The sequence below is a fragment of the Pieris rapae genome, chromosome 3 (genome assembly GCF_905147795.1).
Source record: "Pieris rapae chromosome 3, ilPieRapa1.1, whole genome shotgun sequence".
NCBI lineage: Eukaryota > Metazoa > Arthropoda > Insecta > Lepidoptera > Pieridae > Pieris > Pieris rapae.
In genome coordinates, this window is record NC_059511.1 from 7485307 (window position 1) to 7501234 (window position 15928).

A 15928-nucleotide genomic window follows, 5' to 3' on the forward strand; every position below is an offset into this window, starting at 1 on the left:
AGTACCCTATATTATAAACACTTTGACGTTTATGGTGTAAAGTACCAGACTAAAAATTAAAAAAATTTAATATTTGTATTTTCTGTCTGTGATCATGAAAGTATGACTTGTTAATGTTAAGAAATTTTGTTGTTATAAATCTTAACTCTAGATACTAAATGAAAACTTCTGACTTTCGAGTACTAATTATTAGGTTGTTATTATAGTAAGCGGGTGCCATCGAATAAATAATTGTGAAATTTTATCATGTGAGTGATGAGTTGTGACGAAGATGAAAGCGGACCTTTTGTTGTATTCTTCTTACCAACTGTTCTTGGCTGTCTGACTATACTCTTGGCTCGCCGGTGGGCCTACTCGCAAGTTAATAGTACCTCGTCTACAGCTATATCCCGACGACGTAAAATAATTAAAGACCCTCTTATTAAGCGTCCTTTACCTCCTGTAACAAATAAAATGGTTGCCCCTAAAAAGCTATCGGGAAGCTCAAAAAAGGTATATTCAACTAGCGAATGTTATAATTTCTATAATAATATTCTAGTTATCTAATCAGAACTTGCTCTTACTTCAGGCCATACCAGATGAAGACTTAGCAAATGGGAAACGTGTGCGCACTCGTTTGCTATCAAATGCTCCAATATCTGAGACGAAGTTAGCTGAAGGCCCATCAACACCCAAACACATTCCATTCCCATACATCCCACAGGATGGTGAACTATTGTTTGAGATTATGACTTTTACCTTTTTGGCAGTAGCAGCTGGATTACAATTCTTGAATTTATATCGAACAGCTTGGTGGCTACCAACATCGTACACAACACAAGCTATGGTGAGTGAAAGTGTGAAGTATTGTAGCAGTCGCTAGTGTTTCTTCAATACAAGCATAGAAGGCTTATACTTGTCTATAAAAAAAACATGAAGAAAAATATAAATCTTGTAATAATTATTAAACCTAATAATAACTTAGACTTCTTAATTTTTAAGACATGAAAACTAAGTTATAATTTGAGTGAAATTAAATAGTTTAAAAATTTTAATGCCTTAATTATTCATCTCAATGTTTAATTTCGTAACTTGCTTCTATTTCAGCATTTCCACTTAGTGGATCCACATGTTGTAATGTTCATACTGGGCATAATAAGTCCTAGATTATTATTAAGTGCAAGTGTGGCCATTATGAGACTTTTTGTTGCACCAAAAATGATGCCTCATGTTATTTTAGCAGCAAGGTTAGTAAATTGAATAATATTCAATTAGGTCCACTTCAAAATATAAGGGTGGTGTGAAATTTTGGCTTCATTTATTTTAGGGGAAATTTGTAATGCAGAAAAGAATAATTTTTACCATCCAAAGCAACAAATACATTTTTTATTAGAAAGAAGAAATAAAATTTCTTAAATTTTGTCTCATTTCAGAATGTTTATTCTTGGTTCAGTTATTGGTATGCTGGGTTGGAGTACATACTATTTATTAATAAAATATCCTTTCTTAAAAATGATATATCTTATTTACCCGTAAGTATACTTATTTTTTGATCAATTTGGTAAAACAAATTTTTATGTGAAACTTGTGATTAGGCAATAAATTCATGGCAAAAGCATAGCTGTAGTATAAAACATAGTTATTTAATAAATATTATATATTATAATATACATATATCAGCTGTTTCTTAAATTAAAATCAGAATGTTATTCATGAGGTAGCTTTATATACATAACTATCATGTTATAAAGTAAAGTAGTTTTGCTCTCTGAAAAATTAATCAGATATATTATTTATTCCAGATCAATAATCTACTTTGTGCTATTTGGTTTTCAACTGGATGCATTCCTAGAGCTTAATCACACAGAAACATTACCAATGCACAGCTGTTCACATGACCCTGAACAAATCCGTTCAGAAGTTGAAATGTTGAAAGAAGACTTTAATTTAAGAGTAAAAAAAACACTGTTTCATTCAATCATAGGAGCATATTATACAACTTTTGTGCCATGTTGCTTTGCTCAGGTAATACAACTTTATATTAGGAATTATGAAAGGTTTACTTAACTAATATAAGTTTAGTGCAATAATTTGTCCATAGACCTTATAGTGAAATTAATAATAATAGTAAAATTCTTTAGTGTTAAAGTTTTTCAGCCATTCCTATATTACGACGTGGTACTTGCCGCTCAACAAGTATGCCTTGTTTGGGGTTCCCTTTGCGGGCGATACGCAGCGCAATTGATTCCAGCTGCCTTCTGCGACGCACCGCACAGAGCTGCCAGACATTTGGGGCTTTGGAAGTTGGAAGGTGAGATTTATATTTTGTATGTTTAAATTTCATCCTTTTTAAAAAAAAATATTTTTTGCAAAAAGTTCTTTGTATTGTCATTTCAGCAAGGGGTAATCCTCTATTGAGTTAAGATCACTAGTAAGAGTTAACCTGAACATAACATGTATATTGTTTTTTTATTTTGTTCTTATTTCCTATTTTACACTAGTAATATATTAAAAACAAAAAAACTTAATATAAACAAAACAAAAAAAACAAACACCTAAACCTTTTTATAACTAGTTATAAATAATGCAATTCTTGTGGATTGAGCCTTGTATCCTACCCAACCCAAGTCAAAGTTGGATACATAACTGGGTAAAATTGGTACAGTCCATACAACCTCATGTAAATTTATTTCGTAATATTATTTTGAATAAGTATACGTTTTAATTTGGTTTTCAACTATGGGATATATACAGTCTCGTGGTTCTAAGATAAAATGTTTAATTTATCTCGTAAACTAAGCTTATTTTAAGTCTTGGAGTTGGAATAGAGGTCTGATCTAGCAATATCTGGAACTAGAATGAAAACAAGCAAGGTAAACTACTATTGTTTTATTGGGAGACATCGTTAGTGTTACTAGTGGTGTAGCAAAGGGGGAGGCCGTGGGCGGCGGGTCGCACTGGGTGTCACCTTTTTTGGGGTGACACTCACCCGCTCTCTCCACTTTAAGAATAATGTACAAACAAAAAAAATAAATCCACTAGCACTAGCTCAGCTCTATGTAGAATTCGGGGATTAAATGAATGAAAGAGCCTGACGTCGTGGGGGATTTTCCATCCCGTACTCGCGATCTTTTAATGAATGATGTCCTTTATCATATAAAATGTATTGCTTTTTACTTTCGATGGGTCATCCCATCATTGGTCACCACCAACTTCGGCACCGGGTGCCACCCAAGGTAGCTACGCCACTGAGTGTTACGCTATACTTAATTCAGCACAGATGGTCTCAACTAATCCAAAAAATTGTCAATTTTTTTTAGGAACAACAAGTGAATTTAGTGATGTTCCTGAATGGACAGGGAATCGATTCTGGGCGCAAGGATCCCGTGTCAGAAGCAGCAACCAAGTTTATGTAGCCACTACCACGACGGTCGCTGATCCTACATATATGGCCCACGTCAGATTTCATGTAAGTTAATTAAGTTAATAAAATAGTAAATTTTTTAATTCAGTTTAACTATATAAACAAATTATATAATTTTACTAGCTTCCGCGCGAAATTCGTTTCTCTTGAATGCCTAGCCTTTTTAGTATATAGCAACATTTTACTACCCTAGCCCAGAGACTGTTCTATTTCCAGAATGAAATCTTTTAAGATTTTTCTGTGATTTTTCTCTATATAAAGCTCACGAGCTTAAGTTATGAGTTCTAAACTGACAAATAAAAAATAGGGGTTGATTGTAAAGGGTAGATTAAATTGAGGGTTTGTATCATAAAAAAATAAAAAAAATTTTTTTGGTTGGGCACCCTTTATCACTTAGGGGTTGAAATATAGATAGTAGCTGACTCTCAGACTTACTAAATATTCTTAAAAAAATTGTAAAAGGAAAGGTTATACAGTTAAAATAGAAACTTTAAACTAACTAGACTTCTTAGGACTTTGCCTAAAATATTTATATAAATTTTGTGTTTTCTGTATGAATTTAGAATGTTAATTGGAATTAATAAAAGTTTTCAATGAAGGTTTTTTTTTTACAGACGGTGTTCAACAATCCTTCAAAATTACTTTGTCTGCTGGTTTGTCTACAACTATCATTAGTACTGTTACAACTGTGTTTACTATTCAGTTCAATAGTGTGGCATTACTTCTTGTCCATAGTAGTATTATTATTTATTAATTATTACTCACTCTACAAAATGCTCAGGGATTATCTGGTTGCATGGAAGGTTTACAAGGCTGAGAATTTAATACAAGACAAAAATGTTCAAGCTAATTAGAATATTCTAACGGTTTAGTACTTAACATTTTCAGTGCATTGATATTTAACTAATGATCAATGTTGTCTAGTCAACTAAAACATACCCATTGAATATTTTGGTCTGCCCCTATTTGTAAAAAAAAACTTCAATGTTTAACTACAAATTACGACCCCAAAACCAAATTTTTAACTAAAAGGATCTGTTAATTGTAATTGAAATAACCATAAATAAATTAGTATTTGTAATTATGATTTATTTATTTCCAATACAAAATTATATTCATAATATCAGTGATGTAATTTCACTGAGTATCATTATTCAAAAAAATAAAACAAGACACTTTTACCCTCAGTATAAGCTATTGCAAAATGAACTCCAATAGAAATAGTCACAGGATGAGCTTCGGATGTAAAACTGGTAAACACTTATTACTTAATTCTCACCCAAGATGATGTTTTACTATCATTTATTTGCACATTGGCGGCTTTCATATTATCTCTAACTAAATCACATGCTGCCAATAATTCTTTATCTTTTGTTTTTAATGCACTTGACCTTACAGTATGTCTAAATTCTACTAATGTATCAATTAAAGAATCTGAGGATATTTGACTGCTAGTGTCTTTCAATTGAAGTCCAAATTTTGATAACATATCAAGTACATACTCGGCTATTAAAACTATAGGAATAGGAAAGAAGTTGGTTGTATCCATTTTCATGACCGTATGTGCATTTCCGATTAAACTCAGCATAGAATGAATGCATGTAGGTGTATCAAAGTCGTTTTGGAGTGCCACTAAATTTTTTTCTTCAACATCTTGCAAGTTTTTCATTAACTTAAGGTTATACATGCCTGTTGAATCACTAGAGTTGACATAAAAGGAAACATCTTTTAAAAAGAATTTAATTTTATTAACTACATCTTGGGCCATTTCCATCATTTCATCACTATATTCCATTGGATGTTTATAATTTGACAACAGACAAGCCATTCTAAAAGTATTGGCACTGTAGTTTTCTAATAAATGTGGTACTGATATAGTATTTTTAAGTGATTTTGACATTTTTGTCTCTTTCATGTTCATATGACCTATGTGAATCCAATAGTTTGCCCATTGTTTAGTACTATGAAAAGCACAAGACTGAGCTTCTTCATTTTCATGGTGTGGAAATTTTAGATCGATTCCACCTGCATGAAAATCCAACTGAGAGCCAAATATCTTACTGACCATAGCAGAACACTCAATATGCCAACCTGGTCTTCCTTCACCCCAAGCTGTTCTCCAACTTGGTTCACTTGGTTTATATCCTTTCCAAACAGCAAAATCCATCTTATTCCTTTTAAATTCATTAGTAGGATCACCAATCATGTGTGTTTGTTGAAATTTTCCATATAATTGAAATGTTGATGTATCAAAATAAACTGATCCATCACTAGTAATATATGCATGCTTTAAATCAAGCAGAGTTTTTATAAAATTTTCTATAGTCATCATATGATCAGATACACGTGATATAATCATTGGTTTTTCTATATTTAAACTGGTCATATCTAGCCAGAATTCATGTTCATATTGTTTAGCAACAGAACTGTAATCCATATTTGTTTCTTTGGCCTTTTTTATTATCTTATCATCAATGTCAGTGATGCCCATTGCGGTGACAAGCTTAATGTTAAAGAAATTCTTGAGTATTCTTTGTATGATATCAAGCTTTACATAGCAGCAAGCATGACCAATATGTGCAGAATCATACACTGTTGGCCCACAGGAATACCATGTAGCAATTTTAGGGTCATTTAAGATTATGGGAACTTTTTGTTCGGCTACACAATTATAGACAAACACACCAATGGGATTGCCGTTAGGCATGAGCCATTTAGTATCTTTGTAGGGTTTTAATTTACAAATGTGTGATAAATTTCTTGTAAATATAGAGAAGGGTTTTCTCATTTTAGTTTCCTAATTTTTAAAATAACTTACGGATACTATACGTTTTGTTGTGACGACTAAAATTTAAATTCCTTGTTTGTCTTTATTTATATGTAGTTTATTTAACAAAGCTTTGTTTTATAAATCTCGACACAACAATACATTTTATAGGAATTATAGATTTTGTCAAATATCAACCAAAACAATAATCAGCTGTGTTTGCACAGATTATGTGAATGACGTTGATAAATATTTCCATTGAATTGACAGTTAAGTTCATAAATATCCAGTCAATAATCCAGCAAAAGTCATGCCATAGAGTAAGTTACAATTTATATAATATATTATGTATGTGAAAAGTTGTTGATTATTGTGTTCAATGTTTTAATGTGCTCTATCAGTTAATTAATATGGTTACCTTTGCTCCTGATGAAATTGGACTAGCTGACCAGACATCTTGCGCTGGTGTTCGGGCTGATTTAAAAACATGTTTGTTAAATAGTGATTGTTGCAAAAAGGTTAAGAGAGAGTCCAATAAAATATTTTCGTTAATTTTAAGTAGTACTTAGCCTTAATTCTTTGATCAATTAATTTCAGGATAAAAAGACGCCACGAGAATGTTTAAAAGAAGGCAGAGTACCCGACGAATGCTTGCAGTTGCGACAGAGTTTTTTTGAGTGCAAGCGATCTATAGTAAGTAAACAAAACAATAATCATATTGTTAATAAACACTATGTCATTGAAGAGCTATATGTAGCTGAAAAAACCCCAAGGAGGAAAGTATCTAAAGGAAATGAATAACTAACAATTTTTATTTTATATAATAATTTTCTTGTTTCTAGTTTTCTTTGTATTCATATTGCCATAAAAATAGATTTATGGCAATGGTGCTAGTTGCGATAGATAGTGGTAGTTGTCTTTTTTATTTTCATTAATAAAAAACTTTTATGCAAGTAGGTAATGGGCCATTAGCACCATTTCATTTTAATAAAAGTGTCTCTACTCAAATAGCCTTACCAAGTGATTTTGAATTTTGGCGTAGTAAGTAGTATTTTAGAATGAAGGTTTTTTTAAGAAGAAAATGTGTTTAGTAAATAAATTAGATACACAAAGCAAGTAAGTATTATACTGTCCAAACCTAACCACCATACTGGTTCACTTTAGCACCTACTCCTTCACTTTTATTTTGTTACAGCTGGATAATAGAAGAAGATTTAGGGGTTTAAAAGGATATTGATTATATTATTATGTTTGAGAAACTAGTAAGTTTTAATGTTACTTAGTATTACTAGTTAATAAAAATTTGTTACTTATGGAATGCATTTTTGAGTGTATAAGGATCCTCATTTTGGTAAATATTTGCTAATTTATTATTATGTATTATATATTTAGTTTAGTTTTAATATTATTGCATAAAAATTTAATGATTTAAAAAATCTAATTTTTTTCTATGATGTGATCTTATATCACTTGACTTAATATCATGTGGTTTGCCTACTGAGTCTTATCTGTAATGTTCAACTGCATAGCTCAAGATCAAGACCTTCAAAAAAAAATATCGACACTTCGACGTGTACTTGTACTAGTCTAGAAAAGTGGTAAGCTGCTGAATGGTCCTGGAGAACCTTTTTTTTTTATTATAAAAATGGGATAAGTTATATTTTACAATATATTTTAATATGAGAAATAAAACAAAACCTTTATCAGTAGGCTTTATTATAAAAATAACTGAAATACTTATTTTTAGACTTGGCCTGAAAATAGCTTTAAAAGCTAAGTGAACCATAAATATCTACTTGCAAATATCATAAAAGCTCTATTATTTATAACAAGATCAAAAGTGTAATAAAGGCTTCTGTGATATATTATGTTATTTTAATATATTTTAAGACTGTTCAAAATTTGAATTACATTTTTAGCAATATGGAATGATTCATATTTTTATTTAAATGTGCAACAAGACAAAATGTTACATTATTTCCTTTATGGTATTCAAATGATTAGTTTATCAGGCATAATTTCCAGAGCCATTTTTGTTTAGAGTAAAAGCTTTATCACAACTGTGTTACATACCTTTTAAGTAACTATCCCTACTTAAATTGACTAATTTAGCACCATAGCAAAATATATGTTCTTCAGATACTTCAGAAATTATAAAGATACTTAACATTCACGGTGCTTTTTCATTTCATGTAGCAATAACATATATATAAATTTATTAAAATATATGCGATATTTCCAAAAAAGAGACAATTTTAAATAAAACCATTTTCTCACTTTAATGTTTACAAGCTTAAAAAAAAACTTAGATGAATAACCTAAAGTATTTTGGGATTTTAAAATCACACAATGATTTTAAAAGCCCCTCTGATTTAAATTACAAAATGATTGTATTCATTTCTGATATGTATTGCCAGATATGTGATGATTTTGGAGCATTGCCTTTAAAACATGTTTTTTATTGCAAATGATGCATAAAAATGAGAAAATGAAGTATTATTTATTTGAAAATCATGTTTGCTGTATAATAACAACTCATTATTACCAAAGCTAAAATTCTTAAATATTTAGGCAGTGCTAAAGCAGATATAACTTTAAACTACTTAATTAAATATCTACGGTATTGTCTAAACGTATTGTTAAAAGTACTAATAATTCAACGTTTTTATTACAAGAAGAATTATGTTGTGCGAGTGCAAGAATTTTCAAATTTAATACTTGAATTACTTGACATACAATTTAAGAATAAGCTATAACTAAGTAAATTAATAGACATTGGCACCAACTACGACCAACACTGGAGTCTGTTTTAAATATTTATCGCCTTTTAAATTTTCACGCATTGCGTAGTACTTTGGTCCTTTTTACAGCATTTACAAATAATATATTATTTAGGTTATAATTGTTGGCAGTTTTCATGACGATTAACATACATGGTGAATACTATAGTTAGGCCAACAAAGTGTTCCGTTTCCTTAAACTATTGCCCGAGATCTTTAAGCACAAATCCTTAACTACGATATTTTCTCTTGAAAATATATTTGTCAAACCATACTTGTAATAAATTTAAATTATTGTTACCGCAATTACGTACACATCAGACACAACCAAATCAGTAATTTCTCTAAAGATATTTCTGCTATAAAAATGTGGCCATTACGGCCTAGGCTGCTACTAAAAAGTCTGTATGGGTCGATAAAGCCCAGTGTAGCCACACAGCCTAGCTCGCAAGGCTGTAATTAACATTGCGGCGCCGGATAGGTCATCCAACAAATTTGCACATTCACAAACTAACAGGTACATTTTATCCCCATGAGATGCTACTGATTTGTGAAGGGCTATCTTCCGCATGCCGACGGAGTGCGGTAGATGGCGATATATCATTCTTGCTCCGGTCCAGTACAGCCAGTTTCTTTCAAACCGCTCACCATCGTCGCCTTCGAAGACCTGAAATAGTAGGAATGTAAGTATTCAATCTGAGATCTAATAGTCACATACTACTACATGTCTAGTATGGACATTCGGTTTTATTTATAATCGATACGTCGATCTTTCGGTCATAGGCTATGCCATGTAATAGGTACTGCTTATTGCGCTTTTAGAAAGAAAACGGTGGCTAGATTTCGAACGCACGATATGAGGGTTGATAATCGCTTAATTTCTAGCCTAAAACTGCTGTGGTTAGTAGTATGGAACACTTAAAGGTTACTTAGTACATACATTGTTTGGGGCTTTAACTTTAGTACTCAACTCTGAAGGTTAATTACTAAGTTAAGCAATAAGGTGTCACTGTTAAAGGCTGTGTATAATGACTTTAAATTACAGGTTATATATGATACTTTTTTAGTTTATTTTACATTTAATAGTTTTTTGCCTTGAGAGGGAACACTAACCTTATACACACTTATGATAAATCCGGTTGTAGGCGTGTGTGACTTCTTTGGTCCACCAGCCAGGTCATTGAAAGGTGGTCGACAGATCATAGCCACTTCACTGTATAAATCTAATGTATGAGCTGCAGAATATCGAATAGTCTTAGGATCAAACTTGGTCAATGAAGCAGACCTCATGTTGTTATAGAATAACAATGGATCTGTTTGTGTCGTATTTATCACATAGTATGATATGAATGGGAATTCAGAGTTTTTCTCCATATTGGCTAAGAGCATACCACCTACGGCGGTATTTGCTTGTGCTACGTCATTTAATAACTCCCCAGCAGCCATTTTCTGCTTAACTAAGGGTTTGGCGAGAGGAGATTCTAATATAGGTTCTATGGGCTCTAGCGGACTCATTAGATGAGCTAAGATGCAAAGCTTTGGGTCTGCTACTTCTAAAACGCTTAGAGAACTTGGAGCAGTTTTTGTCGGCATCCCCTTTTCTGGTGTCGGTGGAGGCACTGGCAACTGAAAAGTTAAGATAATTATTTTATTTTCTGTCTACTATTAACTAGATTTGTAGTATTACTTTTTTAACAATATAATATAATGTGGCAATATTAAGTGCGTTGCTACAATAAAGTAATCTTATATTCAAACGGCTAGATATCCCTTAGAAACCCCTTCAATGAGATAAAGACATAGCGTACGCATACTAAACTAATAAACGACATCTTATATTCTAATATAATTTGGTTGGCATTGAACGACGCTTTGGGTACATGCGAAGCAGATCCATTTAATGACACTCTCCTTGTCTTCAGGTGTACGATGTTGCAGCCACTTTTGATCCGTGACCAATAGTGACGATGACAAAGAAGAAATGTACCTATTATGTAGTTATTATGTTTTTTTTTAATATTTTTAATTTGCACTTTTGTTTTTTTTTTACTTTTAATGTGTAAGTTTTTTTCTCTTTTTCATTGTAATACATATTTCCCTATAAATGTTATTGACACATCCAGGTATCTTGTTTTTGTATATCATGTGTTTTCTGTAAATGTTTGTATGTGTTTGATTAGTGTGCCTTTTGAAATAAAATAAAAAATAATTGCCAATTCCTTTGAGTGACTTTAAAAGAAAATTCTGTGTTTTTCATGAACAAGAGGATATTTACCGGAACACCATCAGGTAGGAATCGCTTCAAGGCATGAGCTGGAATTACGAAGCAATCCCGTTCCAGTGTCGCCAGCGAGACAGGTTCCGTCCGCCGGCGCTCCGTAGTGGTCGGTCTGTCCCATCGTAGCAATGAGACGGATGGCTCCCGGGTTACCAGGGGCTGTGGGGGCTCCAACTCCGGACCTGACCCTCCACCCAATACTGGACCACATCGTTCTGAAATATCAAAGGTCTTGTTTAGTTCTATTGCGAGGAAATAAATTGTTTGGCGTGGTGCCGCATCTTAATTTTTTTATCATTTGTCCTGTCTGTCTGTCTGAGATAGGGTAGGCGTAGGTAGTAAGTTCTGAAAAAATTTACCATAACAATACAACAAATATAAAAATTAAGGCACAGTGGCAAGTTTGAAAGTAACAAACCCAACGCAACTTTGTGAAGTTTTTTGTTACTGAAACCTAATTTTGCGAGTAATCACTAGATGTGCTGTGCTATAACATATTTTAAACAAATATTTTCGCTTTGTTTTCATATATGTCAACCTCACAGTGGAGTTTACTCCAAAGCTTTATCCCTGATGAAAGATTCACTTGTTTTAAAAAGAGCGGCACGATTGGGGCGCCTGGTAGTATTATTTATGTATTTCGATATTGATTGTATTATGTTTTTTGCTTTTATAGAATCGTATTAGTATTGAAATTTACAATTTGATATTTTTATAACATAGAAACGTATAGAATACTGAAGGTTAGATAAAAGTTTTAAGTTATTTTTCCTTGTTACCCTAAAACCAACATAAGAGTAAGCGTAAACCTATTTTTCAAAATAAAAACATATTTTAACATAAATGAACTTCCACGCGTGTTTCATTGCACGAAACGCTTTTTTAGGCACGGCCCATTAACACACCTAGAACACCTAGAATAACAAACAAATATTTCTTTTTACCAACCAATTAAAATGTATATATTGATTTTACGAGAGAGAAACACCGATTATATATGACCGAAGTTTTGTAAGATATTTGCTTCCATGTTAAACATTTTTTCAGATTCAATAAATATATTTGCCTAATTACTGTATTCTTGTGTTTTATATTATCTTGCTATGTACATAATAATGCAATAGAAGATAAACTATGGTACTTATAACTTCTAATTATATTATATACATGTCTCTAGTTCTCTATCTAGTTTGGCCCAATTACGTCATGCGTGAACATTTGGTAAGCGACAGTCTGTTGATATACGTAGGTATTTATAAACAGCATCTTGTTAATTACTTTCATAACGGTAGGTAATAAAACACAAAAAAAATAATGTCAAAATAACTCTTTAGACTTTATAGTAATAGTAGATATTAGATTACAGAGAAGTCCTCAAAATGCTCTTCGTATTGAGTTTAAAGACAACAATTATTATTTGATTCCGCATTGAGAAATGAAAGAAACTTACTGTACGGAACCCACACTGATCACACGTACTCACTATTGGAACTACGATCCTTACTTCCAGAGTTACCTGAGCCTTCGTTGTATTGTGTACTGGCCCTTGGTGCGGAGAAGAAAAGGTGGGTTCTATAATGATGCTCCTCCATGCATGAGAACCGGTCGCGATCCCTTCGTTTCGCGTTCCTGCCTGCACCCAATGCTCCCTTGGCCTTCCCCCCACCCCCTCCGCTCGAAACCGTCTTCTCGGTACTGAAGTTCTTCCGAAACATCAAATTCATCTTGGATGCGTGCCACAACTATCCCGTTCGCACTTATTTACTTCGCTATAACTAATTAGTTAAATGCCGAAGAATTAATTTGGCTATGTTCTAACTTTCTGTCTCTCTCGCACTATGCTTTTTATAGTTTGTTGAATACGGAATTTGTTTACTATAAACATTATGGTAAGACGGAGTTTTATATTGTTACACACTTTCACTTATCCTTTAATTAATGTATATTCAAAGATATCGCCTTGGATATACGCTTGACTGAACAATATGTAAGTTTTATTGATTTGTTAAAAAGTTGTTAATTTATTCAAAAGCAGCCATTCTTTACACGGTATCAAACTATTTGTTGAAGTCACTTGTCAGCTTTCATTAATAATTATGAGTAGATATTGAAAATCGATCACATGAAGTTTCATAACCATAATCGTGTCGTATAATATGTTTAAGTGCTTTATTAAAGGGTGCGGTTGGGTTTAATCAAAAGATATTTTTTCTTTGAAAAAACATTAATTTATATTTATACGGATTCATAGTTTTAAGATTTTTTTCCGTAAAAGTAACATAATGCCTATCCTATCATAACGGGACCGCATGTTTTATAATTTTTTTTCTATTTATTTGTGACGTTACAAAATATGCATGAAAAGTATAATAGATTCCTACATATCAGCAAAAATATATTTTTATCTTGCCTTCTAATTCTAAATTGTAGTACATTTGGTATTCAATAAAGATAAAAGCTTTACTAAAAGTTGTATTATGGTTTCAGAGATCTTGACTTGATATAAAACAAAAGTTGTGGCGGGAATTTAGATATCTTTAAAAACATACATATCCTATCTTTTTTCTGAAAAGAGACTTCGTTTTAGTAGATTTAGTAGATATTTATTTAATATAAATCCAATTTTATTTTAATTTAAATTCGGAATACATCGAATAAATATGTTAAAATCGACGACTGTTTGAAACTAAATTATTCTTTTGATTACATTATGATAAAGGGCACCTCAGATTTTAAGAATTAAAAAAAAATTTTTTCAAGCTGTATCTATTGTCGATTACTTTAGGACGTTGATAATCTGTTCCTCGATTTTTTCCAAATATCCCTTTGTTGGTAAAGTTTTTATTTGTTGATAAAATATTATTTTCACGGCAATCGCAATGACCACATTTTTGCTTTACTCTTTAGAGATACGCTATCTCGTATGACTTTTGCAGTAGGCGTCCTTTAGCAACTAACTGGCGTTAAAGCTCATAAACGTCTTGATTTACACCAATATATCGGACGTTTATTGTACGATCAATCCCTAGGCTTTTCAAGTAAATTGTACTCATTTACTTGTATCTCTTTGATCTAGAAAATAAAACAAATTGATAGGTGGAATTGTTTATATTTTTATTGCACAATTGTCTAAACAGGCAAATTAAGTTCCTTACTTTTTAGTTAACTATTTTTACTTCCGATGGTATATGGAATTGTTAAGGTAATAATATTGTATTACATAAAGGGTAGTTTTATTGTATAAATAGGGTTTTCAGAAAGTTCAATAAGTCAAGGATTTATATTAGCTGTTTTCATTTACAAATTAATGTTGTAGATAATTATAAAATTTTAAAAACACTTCGAGTTATTTCAGTTGCTGGTGTGGATCGTAAACTGTGCTTGGTATTTGTAAAAAAATCGAGTGGTCAGCCCATCGTGAATGGAAGGCATTGTTAATTCAGTGCAACCTTCGGTAAAGGCTATAAACATAGATTTTCACGTGCTTAGATAAGAATCGAGTTGTGCATTCCTACAATTTCTAACACGAAAGCACTGATAAAGCGCGATTTAAGCGACACCATTTTGAATATAAAATTTGTTCTATCTGATAAATTAAATTACGAAAAAATATTTTTCATTTACAGATTATCATCTTTAGTGCAACAGTGTGAACCTAGTGGCTTCAGCCCTGAGGTCGTAGGTTCGATCCCCGGCTTTGCACCAATGGACTTTATATATGCGCGCATTTAACATTTGCTCGAACGATGAAGGGAGATCTTGAGAAAACTTAGCCTTAGACCCAAAAAGTCGACGCCGTGTGTCAGACACGTTTACTTTTATTTCACCTACTTGCCTATTATCATCCACCATTCAATAAAATAATGTATGTATTACAACCAAACATAATTGTTATTTAATGCTTTAGACTCGGCGACGTAGTTTAACTCACGGATATTAAAACGTTTGTATAGTCCCTTATAAAAGGCTGCGTGACTAGAAAAGTATATATTATATACATATATAAGTAGACATAATATAATACTGAAAACAGATTGAATATTATATAATAATGTAGATAGACCAAGACCTTTAAAAAAGCATCAAAATTTTTACCCTAAAACATTTGTTTAGAGGCAAGAGGTTATACGCGTGTGCATTTGTTGATTTTTCGATCTGATACTCGTTTCTGATTGTTGGATGTTTTCCTTTATTGTATGAGCCATTATTGAAACTAAAATAATTTTGCTCGCACGACGATAGATGAGACTCGTTATAAAACTAGACGAACACTGATTAATTCAGCAATGTTTATTGATTAGTTAACTAAAAATAATCATATCGTTTAAATTTAAAAATTATATTAAGTTTTGAAATCCACACGGCCAATTAAAATTCGATCAGCGTCAGACGCGCCACTACTATTTAAGTGAGACAATCGCTCTTTTATCTCCGACTTCCCTCCGCCTTTGTGTTAGAAGAGTCTAATGAAATTGCCGATCAGTTCAATTACTATAACTATACGATTCTACATATAGCGGGTGGCTCAATAGCTATATAGATGGTTCGGATAAAAAATTATTCCAATCACATCATATGTTGGAGTTTAAGCGTGATACAAAAACGAATTACACATAACAGTATTACATAAAGTATAATGATATTTGTTTTCAAGTAAGTATTCATTTTACACACCAGACTTCTTTCTGTGTAGTGCATGT

The 15928-nt window shown here is 32.0% G+C and overlaps 4 protein-coding genes across 9 annotated transcripts in view; 2 read left to right on the forward strand and 2 right to left on the reverse strand.

Moving 5' to 3' along the window:
- Window positions 1-35: 35 nt before the first annotated feature.
- On the forward strand, window positions 36-4484 carry LOC110993359 (transmembrane protein 39A). The gene is made up of 8 exons (XM_022259583.2): window positions 36-492; window positions 569-826; window positions 1087-1226; window positions 1413-1511; window positions 1782-2004; window positions 2137-2290; window positions 3300-3448; window positions 4018-4484. The coding sequence occupies exons 1-8, from the start codon at window positions 256-258 to the stop codon at window positions 4255-4257; spliced, it is 1500 nt and encodes a 499-aa protein (XP_022115275.2). The 5' UTR covers window positions 36-255; the 3' UTR covers window positions 4258-4484.
- Window positions 4476-6407, reverse strand: LOC110993358 (probable cysteine--tRNA ligase, mitochondrial). The gene has a single exon (XM_022259582.2). It carries the CDS (start codon window positions 6189-6191, stop codon window positions 4668-4670), a length of 1524 nt encoding a protein of 507 aa, XP_022115274.2. The 5' UTR covers window positions 6192-6407; the 3' UTR covers window positions 4476-4667.
- Window positions 6408-6502: 95 nt separating this feature from the next.
- LOC110993361 (cytochrome c oxidase assembly factor 5) lies at window positions 6503-7483 on the forward strand. The gene is made up of 3 exons (XM_022259587.2): window positions 6503-6688; window positions 6768-6863; window positions 7366-7483. Exons 1-3 carry the CDS (start codon window positions 6581-6583, stop codon window positions 7405-7407), a joined length of 246 nt encoding a protein of 81 aa, XP_022115279.1. The 5' UTR covers window positions 6503-6580; the 3' UTR covers window positions 7408-7483.
- Window positions 7484-8471: 988 nt separating this feature from the next.
- The window catches only part of LOC110993360, a 36071-nt gene continuing 28614 nt past the window's right edge, over window positions 8472-15928 (reverse strand). For 2 of the 6 annotated variants that reach the window (XM_045634627.1, XM_022259584.2), the window contains exons 2-5: window positions 12712-13103; window positions 11226-11443; window positions 10064-10576; window positions 8472-9617 (exon numbers count right to left, since the gene is read on the reverse strand). In XM_045634627.1, coding sequence (XP_045490583.1) covers window positions 9345-9617; window positions 10064-10576; window positions 11226-11443; window positions 12712-12952 — 1245 coding nt within the window. In that variant the 5' untranslated portion in view covers window positions 12953-13103 and the 3' untranslated portion in view covers window positions 8472-9344. Of the gene's footprint in view, window positions 9618-10063; window positions 10577-11225; window positions 11444-12711; window positions 13131-15928 lie in introns of those variants that run through there. The other 4 variants (XM_022259586.2, XM_022259585.2, XM_045634626.1 and 1 more) reach the window with 4 other exon arrangements.

What these genes read in the sequence shown, in the direction of transcription:
- LOC110993359 (XM_022259583.2), top strand. Translation starts at nt 256, where the DNA reads ATGAGTTGTGACGAAGATGAAAGCGGACCTTTTGTTGTATTCTTCTTA. An exon ending in TATCGGGAAGCTCAAAAAAG is followed by an intron (nt 493 to 568) that starts GTATATTCAACT and finishes CTCTTACTTCAG; the next exon opens with GCCATACCAGATGAAGACTT. An exon ending in GGGGCTTTGGAAGTTGGAAG is followed by an intron (nt 2,291 to 3,299) that starts GTGAGATTTATA and finishes AATTTTTTTTAG; the next exon opens with GAACAACAAGTGAATTTAGT.
- LOC110993358 (XM_022259582.2), bottom strand. Translation starts at nt 6,191, where the DNA reads ATGAGAAAACCCTTCTCTATATTTACAAGAAATTTATCACACATTTGT.
- LOC110993361 (XM_022259587.2), top strand. Translation starts at nt 6,581, where the DNA reads ATGGTTACCTTTGCTCCTGATGAAATTGGACTAGCTGACCAGACATCT. An exon ending in ATAGTGATTGTTGCAAAAAG is followed by an intron (nt 6,689 to 6,767) that starts GTTAAGAGAGAG and finishes AATTAATTTCAG; the next exon opens with GATAAAAAGACGCCACGAGA. An exon ending in TTGAGTGCAAGCGATCTATA is followed by an intron (nt 6,864 to 7,365) that starts GTAAGTAAACAA and finishes ATTTTGTTACAG; the next exon opens with CTGGATAATAGAAGAAGATT.